General features: G+C 51.8%; 1 protein-coding gene across 1 annotated transcript; it reads left to right on the top strand.

Annotated features, from left to right (window-relative positions):
* Positions 1-393: 393 nt before the first annotated feature.
* LOC118576123 (poliovirus receptor-like) lies at positions 394-9,992 on the top strand (the record flags this gene model as incomplete). Its single annotated transcript, XM_036176498.1, is given in 8 exon segments — positions 394-479; positions 565-724; positions 1,795-1,858; positions 1,861-2,076; positions 3,368-3,664; positions 5,373-5,490; positions 8,836-8,987; positions 9,882-9,992. Coding segments are annotated over 8 exon segments (1,204 nt in total), but the record flags the coding sequence as incomplete, so codon positions are not given.
* Between the last annotated feature and the right edge of the window lie 363 nt (positions 9,993-10,355).

Here is a 10,355-nt window from a genome sequence, read left to right as displayed (position 1 = left end):
CTTCTTTTTGTTTTGTTTTGGGTTTTTGTTTTTGGGTTTTGTTGTTGTTGTTGTTGTTGTTGTTGTTGTTGTTTTAATTGTGGGTGGAAACAAGATCTCACTTTAGCCCGGACCCACCTGACAAAGCCCAGGGATCCTCCAGTGGCAGCTTGCTGGGCGCTGGAATCCACACCAGCTTCCCGGCTCCACCCCGAGCGGGGGCGGGGGCGGGGTTGGATTTGGAAGCGCCTGCGCGGCCCTAACTAGGCAGTGCCGGCCGGGGGCTCCGGTTCTCTGGCCGCCTCGAGCATTTACTTCTGTGGGATCTCGCTGCTTCAGCGCGGCTGGGTGCAAGTCCCAGGGCCTCCGCCGTCCGTGTGAACCGAGGAGGAGCTGAATCGGCTCCCGAACCGCATGGATCGCCGCATTCTTCCCGCACGGTTTCCCCTACTGCTCTGGCTGCTGGCTGCTCGCTGTGCCTGGCGCTCGGGTAGCAGCCGGTAATAATCCCACCTCGGTGGCACGGGGGGTACCCCCCACCCCGCCCCACACCCCGGGCCATCTGATCCCTTCTTCCTGGCCCAGAGTCCTATGTCTGGATTCCGAGACAAAGATTCTAGGAAAATCCGGCACGCTGGCCATCCAGTTACCGGGAGATGAGGCAGAGGGCTGCCCGGGTTTCAGGCGAAACCTAAGCTCCAGAATAAAAACCCTGATGTCCTCTCCATGCCTAAGAGAATCACGGGTGACTCATGTCCGGTAATCTTTCTGGTGCCACACCCCGCTGTGGCACCGTGAGGAATGGCCTTCCCCCTCAACCCCGGCCACCGTGACTCATTCATTCCTTGTGCTGGATTGGACACTGAAACCAACCCCTCACTCGGGGATTCTGGCGCCGGGCTCTACCACTGAGCAAGTCCGGGTGCTGTCCACGAGCAAGCAGGAGCTCTGTGCTAAGCGGTGCCCCTTGAAGGACTGGCCCTATTGTTTGGGAGGGTGGCACCTCAGGGAGCTCGGGGTGAGGCGAACTGCTGGCCCAGGGCTGCAACTTCAGGAAAGTATTGCCAGAGGTGGTGGCTCACGGCTCATCATGGCAGTGCTTGGATTCCCAGAACTTAACTCTGAAGTCATTATCCTTGCCATCGGGGATGCCTGACACTGTATTCAACTAGTGTGGAGGGCCTACTGTGTGTTGGGCTAAAGACATAAAGAGTCTCACGGAGGGCCTAGTGGAGTGACTATGATTGGCCCAGGTTCAAATCCACTTTGTCATAGTATGCCTATGTGATCCCCTAGTAAAACCTTCTGTGCCTCCATTTACCCATTTATAGGTGGTGCCTCTAGCCCAGGGTGTTGGTGCACGCCTTTAATCCCAGCACTTGGGAGGCAGAGGTAGGCAGATCTCTGTGAGTTCCAGGCCAGCCCAGTCTATATACTGAGGCCCTTTCTCAAATAATAATAATAATAATAATAATAATAATAATAATAATAATAAGCTGAAGAGAGGGCTCAGCAGTTAAGAGCACTGACTACTCTTGCAGAGGACCTGGGTTCACTTCTCAGCTCCCACAGGGAGACTCACAACCCTCTGTAACTCAAATTGGGGAGGGGAGGAATCTGATGCCCCCTTCTGGCCTCCATGGGCACTGCACACATGTGGTGCGCATACATACATGCTAGCAAATTAACACACAAATCAATCTTTAAGATAAATGGATTGAACTAATAACACTGGTCTTGCAGCTTCCAGTGTAGCCGTGCATACGCTCACCAATGTGACTGGCTTGCTGGGCGAGTCGCCACCCTGGTCTGTAGTCTAACGCCTACGGGAATGAGATAACAGTCACCCAGGTAACCTGGATGAGAAGGAATCTAGACGGCCCCGCTCTACCGTGGCTGTCTTCCACCCCAAGAAGGGGCCCAGCATCACAGACCCAGAGAGGGTGAGGTTCTGCGCTTCCAGTCTGGACAAAGATTCACCAAACGCATCTCTGGCCATTTCCCACTTACGTACTGATGATGAAGGCAACTATGAATGTCAGTTTGCCACATTCCCCTCGGGCAGCAAGAGTGCCACCGTCTGGCTGCAGGTGCTTGGTAAGTGTTGGGGTGAGGAGATGGAACCCCGGGGCAGAGGAGCAGGGAGCAAGCCGAAAGCAAAAAAAGGCTTGGGTGACACCCTTGGGACATGACATATCCTCCAAGTCAAAAGATGCAGGCAGGATCCATGTAGCCCAGGCTGGCCTGCAAGTTGCGATGTAGCTGAGGATGACTGTGACCTGATCTTCCAGTTTCTGCTTCCAAGTACTGGGATTACAGACACTGCACCCCAGAGGCCCAAACCTTTGTAGAATGTGGTCTTGATATGTAGCCCTGGCTGACCTGAAAACTCTATATGTAGCCCAGGCTGGCCTCAAACTCACAGAGATCCACCTGCCTCTGCCTCCCAAGTGCTGGGATTAAAGGCGTGCGCCACCACCGCCGCCGCCACCACCACCACCGCCGCTCAACGACCTGTGTATTCTTTTTTTTTTTTTTTTTAATATTTATTTATTTATTTATTTATTTATTTATTTATTTATTTATTTGTTTATCTATTAGTACTCATCATGTGACTGCAGGGCCAGAAAGAGGGCACCAGATCTCATTACAGAATGGTTTGGGAGCCACCATGTGGTTTGCTGGGAATTGAACTCAGGACCTCTGGAAGAGCAGCCCGTGCTCTTACCTCTGAGCCATCTCTCCAGCCCACTGTGTATTCTTATTACCTCCCTTTTGACATAGACTTGTCTACATCTATCTGGCTCTTCAGGAACAGAGTTGAGATTTTTTTTTCCATTATATTTCATTGTTGTGCCTGTACATATGTGTCCATGATGTACATGAGGCGGTCAGAGTACATGCTACAGCAATTGTCCTTCTATCCTGTGAGTCCTGGGGATTGAACTCAGGCTGTCAGGCTTGGCGGCAAGTACCGCTATCCATTGAACCATCGTGCCGGCCGAGAGCTAGGATTTCAAATTGGCCATCCCAAACCCTTAAATTGCGCCTTCAACACCAAGCGTAGTGTCAGGAACCTGTATTCCCACTGCCAAGGAGCCTGAAACTAGCAGCTCATGAGCTTAAAAATAAAAAGGAGGGGCTGGGCGGTGGTGGCGCAGGCCTGTAATCCCAGCACTGGGGAGGCAGAGGCAGGCCCGATCTACAGGGCGAGTTCCAGGACAGGCACCAAAGCTACAGAGAGATCCTGTCTCGAAAAACATAATCATCATCATCATCATCATCATAATCATCATCATCATCATAAAATATAAAGGGGGGTAAAGGGCCCTCTTCCTCCTGCTGCTGAACGGCCTGTGAAGTGATGTGTCTTCAATGGTTCTTACAGCCCGACCCACAACCAGGGCAGAGGCCCTGAAGCCCTCCCCCACCCCGGCGCTGCAGGAAGTAGCTAAATGCATCTCCACGGGTGGTCGCCCTCCGTCGCGAATCCACTGGCTCTCAAACCTGAACGGAAGCATCCATGAAACTCAGGAGCGGGAGCCCCAGCAGGACACCTTCACAGTCGCCAGCGTCTTCTCCGTGGTGCCCTCGAGCCAGGTGGATGGCAAGAACATCACCTGCCGGGTGGAGCATGAAACCTTCTCCAAGCCGGACCTGCGAACCGTGACGCTTTCCGTGCTCTGTGAGTGCCTGCGCACGCGCACGAAACCCAGGCTGCCTCTATCTCCCCGCTGTCTATACTAATCTCATCACCGGCTGCACCCGGTCCTCAACCACCGCGGGGGAGCTGTCACTGTTTCTGTTTCATGGGCCCCCCTTGCTTTTTCTACTCTGGTTCTCTAAGACACCCACTGTTTGCCACCATGGACCCCTGCCCCCAAATGCCACTCTGCCCTTCACGTCCCACTGTCCCAACCGTGGGCTGGCTCTGCTGACTCCGCCCACAGTTTAACACTGAACCCCGGTCAGTGTTCACGTGGTCCTCCACGGTAGTCTACACTTCCCGGCACTGTCTACACAGGCTCATCTCTGGACTGTCTACTCCCTCTCCACGTGTCATTAGCTGTGTTCTGAGGGTGGAGCTTCACACTTTGTGGGCCCAGGGTCTGTCGCCTAGCTGCCTAGCCTGGTCGACATCGCAACCTGCAGATTCATCGACATAGACAGAGCCAGGGAGTCTGTTTCAGATTTGCTAATGACCATCTTATTTCAGCGCCTTAGAGGAGGGCTAGGGATCTAGCTCAGTTGGTAGACTGCTCAGCTAGTGTGCACAAAAGCCGTAGGTTTGAACCCCAGCACCTCATAAGCCTGGTGTGGTAGCACACACTTATAATCCCAGCACTCAGGAAGTGGAGGCCAGAAGTTCAAAGTCATTCTAGGACTTGATAGGAGCACCTTTAACTCCAGCCTGGGCTACATGAGACCATGTAAATCTGGTGTGATGGTGCATATTTGGAACCCAACACTCAGGAGGCTAAGGTCAGAGGAACATTTGAGGCTGGGCTGGGCTGTGACATACTCAGAAACAAACCCAAACCCAATTAACACTCGTAATGATTTTACCCAATCCAAAATATCCAAAAGGTTAATTTTTTAAAATTTGTTTTACATTTTCTTGCCGGACTAAATCTTCAGAATTGTGTGTCTCAGACCAGCCACCTCTGAAGCCCTGAAGTCTGTGTGGCTATAACCAATATGGTGGTTACCATGTAGGACTGTAGGGATTTAAGCTCCTACATGTATACACACACACACACACACACACACACACACACACACACACACACACCTGTCTTACTAACTTTATCTTACTATTACCCCCTAATGTCTTTGGCTCTGGCTCCCCTAGGAATGAGCTACCCTCCTATTCAATATCATCTACTTCTCTGTCCTGTACCCTGTCTCTACCAAGCCCATCAACAATATCAACGTGAGATCATTTTTCAGGGTACAAGTTGAGATAGGATCTCCCAATGCAGCCCAGGCTGCCCTCAAACTCATGATCCTCCTGCCTCAGCCTTCCAAGTGCTGTGATTAATACCTGGCTCCTACACACGTGCTTGAGAAATTCTGCACACCTTCCTTCCCATCGTTACCTACCCTGGGCTCTCTCCTCCAGGACTTCTCAGAGCCTTGCATGTGCTCCTCTGTATTTGGAATGTCCAAAAAGGTCGGCTCACATGACACCCAGGACAAACCAGGGCCTGTTCCAGGAAAACACAGTTAAAGGAAGGATCTGGGTGGGAAGTCCCCATTGTGTCCCCCTGACAAAGGATGCCCAGCCCTATCCCTCATGGGCTGATCTCCAAGGCTGCCAAGCTGCCTGCTGCTCAGGAGAGGGGCCCCTGAGACACTGTCCAGACCTCAGCCTCAGTGTCCATTCTCTCCAGATCCACCTGAGGTGTCCATCTCTGGCTATGACAACAACTGGTATGTTGGTCGCACTGAGGTGGCCCTGACCTGTGAGGCTCACAGCAAACCAGACCCTACCATCTACAAATGGAGCACGTAAGTGACAGGGACCTGGGATTGGCTGTGCGGGAGGAGGGCTGGGGTCAGAACCCACAGTCTGAGAGAGGGGAGAATACAGGAGCAATACAGAAGAGTTGGGCATGGTGGCGCACACCTTTAATTCCAGCTCTTGGGTAGCAGAGGCAGGTGGATCTCTGTGAGTTGGAGCCCAGCCTGGTCTGCATAGTAAGTTCCAGGACAGTCAGGGTTACACAGTAAAACTGTGTCTCAAAAATAAATAAATAGGGGCTGGAGAGATGGTTCAGAAGTTAAGAGCACTGGCTGCTTTTCCAGAGGTCCTGGGTTCAATTCCCAGTACCCACATGGCAGCTCACAACTGTCTGTAACTCCAGTTCCAGGGGATCTGATGTCCTCACATAAACATACATGCAGGCAAAACACCAATGAACATAAAATTTTTAAAAAATTAAAAATACAATCAAAACAGGTAGAATCATTCTATATTCCCAGTAAAAATTTCATCTTGTGACTGGGGATTTTTTGAGTTGAACTGCTCCAGACCACGGCTCCTAGCTCTCCTGGTATTTCTTTTATACCACACCCTTTGGGGTTCCCCTTCCCTGTGCAGGTTAAAGGTCACACAATGCTAGGGCAATAGCTTAGTACTGGCAAGTCCCTGAGTGAGTCCTCAGAGGACAGAAGCAAGTCAAAGATGTCTGCTTTCATCCCCAGCCATTTGGCTCCAGACTGCCCCGCCCCTTCCGCCTGTCAGTCATCCCAGCTGCCCCGCCCCTTCGGCCCTGAGGCCTGTCAGTTATCCCAGCTGCCCCGCCCCTTCGGCCCCTGAAGCCTGCCAGTCATCCCAGCTGCCCCGCCCCTGAAGCCAACCAGTTATTCCAGTGCACAGATGAAGAAGTTAGCTAATAGAAACTCCAAATTCACAAAGAGGCTGAGGGTGTAAGAAGAGGGAAGGAGTGTTGGGAAATGGCTCAGTCAGAAAAAGTGCTTATGGTTTCAAGTGTGAGGACCTGAGACGATCCCCAGCACCCACATAAATAAAGACCTCATCTTTATTTACGATACCCTCACATGGACATACATGCAGGAAAAACCACCAATGAAAAAACAGAAAGAAAAGGGTGATTTTTTTTTTTCATTGCAAGCTGGAATCCGGGGTCTCATACACGCTAGAAAAACACTTTGCCGCCGAGCCAGCCCCCAGCCCCTTCACTGGGAGATTCTAGGCAAGCTCTCTGCCACCTGCCCAAATGTATAAAATAACATAGTTTTTATTAGGCTTCTTTCTCTTTTTTCCAAAAATAATTTGGCTCAACTATTCTAGAACGTTTAAACAGTTTATTAGAAGCAAAAACAGTGTGTGTACTGGGGTATAGCTGCCCACCTCCCAAAGCAGCTACTGTGTCTTTGGTTAATCACACACGCGCGCGCACACACACGCACGCACACGCGCGCACACACGCACGCACACGCGCACACACACACACACACACACACACACACACACACACACACACGCCTTTTTCTCTGGTCCCCAACAACTATAATCTTGCCCCAGGAGCAGTTTCCACAACTTTCACACCATCTTCACAACATTTTTAAAAGTACATAGTTTCACAACCCTGTTTTCTCCAACATCTTGGTAGAGAAGCTTTTCAAATATATAGTCATAGGAATTTTCCAAATGAATGCTCAAAAAAAAAAAAAAAAAAAAACCCAAATCCAACCCAAGTATTCTCCCACTAATATGTCACTGCACCGAGTTTGGTGTTTTGAAAAACTATTTATTACATTTATTTGCTTATGTTGTGGAGAGTATCCCCACTGCCACAGTGCACGTGTGGGGTTCTGAGGACAACTTGCAGGAGTCGGTTGTCTCTTTCCAACATGTGTGTCCTGGGTCGAACTCCGCTCATCGGGCCCCATCTGTTGCTTTTTGAGACAGTCTCATTACGTAGACCTCATCAGGGATGGCCTGGAACTCGCTGCCATCCCTACTGCTTCAGGTTCCCAAGTTCTGGGACTGGAGGTGTGACCGAGGAATTGATGACCCGTTTGCCTCAGACACTGCCCATATTTTAATGTTGTTAGATTCTATTCCATATCTGTCATCAGTTATTTAACCAGTCCTTAGGGCCAGGTGTGGTGGCACACATCTTTAACCACAGCACTCCACAGGCAGAGGTGAGTGGGTCTCGAGTTCAAGGCCAGCCTGGTCTACATGGTGAAAGCCTTTCTAAAAATACAACAGACTGTTTTTATATTATTTTAACCATGTGATCATGCCATGGTGGTTGCTGACCAGACTGCATTAGCCAGTCTGTGGATACCCACACTCATTTACCAGTTTTCAGTGGAAGGAACTGACATCACAGACTTGATCTGCAGAACTGGGAGCCTGACTGAGTGGTAGCACCCCTGCCCAGAGTCCCCCAGTGAGGAGCTGGGAGTGTGGCTCCTAGGTGAGTGATTATTTAGTATGGGTTCTAGCCTCAAGGCAAAAAAAAAAAAAAAAAAAGGAGGAGGGGGATGCAGAGCATGGTGGTACATATCTGTCATCTCCATACTGAGTGGCTGAGGCAGGAGGATTGCTAGTTCCATGCCACCCTTGGCTACACAGCAAGACCCTGTCTCAAAAACCACACTAAACAAACATAAAAGCGTTCACTCTTAGACTGTGCCGGCTACCGTCTATCCAAGGGAGGCTGGATAGATGGCGAATACTTCCACCTTGTCCCGAAGGTCGAGTACTCAGAACTCCACACTTCCACCGCCCCCCACTTCCCTGCTTGAGTGTTTTCTCAGGGCCCATCCTCCAACCCTGCGTGGTGCATAGGGTTGACCAAAGTCCCAGTGGTTCTGAGCACTCTGCCTCACCAAGCAAAATAAACTCATACAGAAAGCCAGGGAAATGTCTGCGACAGGTAAAACAAGGGTGGGGAATAGGAAAGCGAGTTTGCTTTGCAGTAGAAACAGTGGGGCGGGACCACAGGAGTGAAGGAGGCCAGATAGCTCTTCCTGAGGAGAAAGGTCATTTGCAAATGTATTTCTGTCCCTCAGCCGTCGCTTCTGCAAAGGCCTAAATGGGGTGTTGGTGTGTGGAGTGGGAGGTTCCTGTGAATGTGCACAGGGGAGAGTAACAGGTGCTGAAAAGGAGGGGCGCATGCATCGCTTGGAACATGGGGTTTGCAGAGAGGCCTGGGTCTGGGAGCCCTGGAAGTGGAATTGGGTTCGTGCGCGCCCTCTGGTGGCCGTTTGGGGAACAGCCAGAGAGCCTGGAAGCCTGACTAAGTCTGCTGTCGGGTCTACATCACGGAAGCCCCATCAGCCGAGGCCGCCTGCTCACCCTTTTGTCTCCCCCAGGACCACAGGTTCTCTGCCCAATACCACCAAGGCCCAGGGCAAGCGGCTCCTAATCACCACCGTGGACAACACTATCAATAACGTGACCTTCATTTGCAATGTCACCAACGCCCTAGGGTCCGGGCAGGGCCAAGTAACCGTCCTAGTTACAGGTGAGATGTCCTCAGACCAGGAGGGGAGGGTAGAGCAGGATGGCCCCCTGGGGTGGATCTGGGGGTGGGGGTTGAAATGATAGCAGGTCATAGGTCACGGATTCCATCAGCCCAGGCTGGGGCAGGTGTGGGATGCCTCTGACCTAAAGGCTCAGAAAGCCCTCCCCAGGCATATTAGACACGTCACCCAGGAGTTCTCTTGACATCTCTGATCTCTGAGGCCGGGTGTGGGCGTGCACAGCTGTAATCCAGTACTGGCTAAAGCAGTTTGGGTCACCCTGGGCTATGGAGTGAGACCTTGTCTCAAGTAATAGTCAATTTTTTTTTTTAAGTCAACCCACATTACCTAACCCTGCCTTCCTTATGATGGGTTAAATATCAGGCAGGGTGTTCCCTCAGAGGGAAGACATTGCATTCAGTAGCTTTACCCCAAGTCCCCAGCTGGCTCTCATGGGTCCCTGTTAGTCGCATCTGACATCTGGACCAGTAACAGCAGCCAGGGAGGCTGGGATGTTCCGATTGACCAGGCTAGAGCGGGGGTGGTGGTTGGGGGGGGTTTGATGAAACCCTCAGCTGCTTGTTTAGCATGCAGGAGGCCCCGGGTTCAAACTGCAGCACCCCATCTACCGGTGCTGGGGGAGAGAGAGGGAGGAGAAATGGGCATACAGGGTTCTCCTTGGCTACAGAGCAAGTTTGAGCCCAGCCTGTGCTACAGGAGCGTCCATCTCAAAACAGACAAACACCCCACTGGAGGACTCATAAAATGCGGTCAACTCCCGAGCACTGTGGCCTGAGGGAGATGCGATTCCCCACAGGACGTGTGGGGGTTGTTTCAGAGATGCAGGGGTGATGTGAAAGCTAGGTAACTGTGTCACCTGCTCTCCCATTTTCCAGGGGATCCTGTGCAGCCACATTCAGGCTTGGGCACACGCTCCATCGCTGGCATCTGTGTTGGCATAGCTTTGCCCATCATAATACTCGTTGTATTCCTGTGGTACAAGCATGGTGAGTCTCTCCCCCCACCCCCACCCCGTACATTCCCCCGCCCACTTGCCAGGGCCACTGCAAAGGAGTCCCTGCTATGTGCAGCCTTGCTCCCGAGCATCCAGAGACACATGTCCCCAGCATGGTAGAGTTCCTCCACAGTACAGCCAGGAAGTCTTAGTGTTTTGCTTTTGCTTGTGGTTTTGAAGTACTGGAGATGGGGTCCGGGATTTGTGTGTGTAAACAGGTGGTCTACCACTGAGCACACTCCCAGCCCCTCCCTGGGGGGTTCTAGGCAGGGGCACTACCACTGAGTCACACCCCAGCCCCTCACTGGGGATTCTAGGCAGGGGCTCTACCACTGAGCCACACCCCCAGCCCCTC

This window comes from Onychomys torridus, unplaced genomic scaffold (genome assembly GCF_903995425.1).
Source record: "Onychomys torridus unplaced genomic scaffold, mOncTor1.1, whole genome shotgun sequence".
Classification (NCBI taxonomy): Eukaryota; Metazoa; Chordata; class Mammalia; order Rodentia; family Cricetidae; genus Onychomys; species Onychomys torridus.
This window is presented reverse-complemented; position numbering and strand designations above follow the sequence as displayed.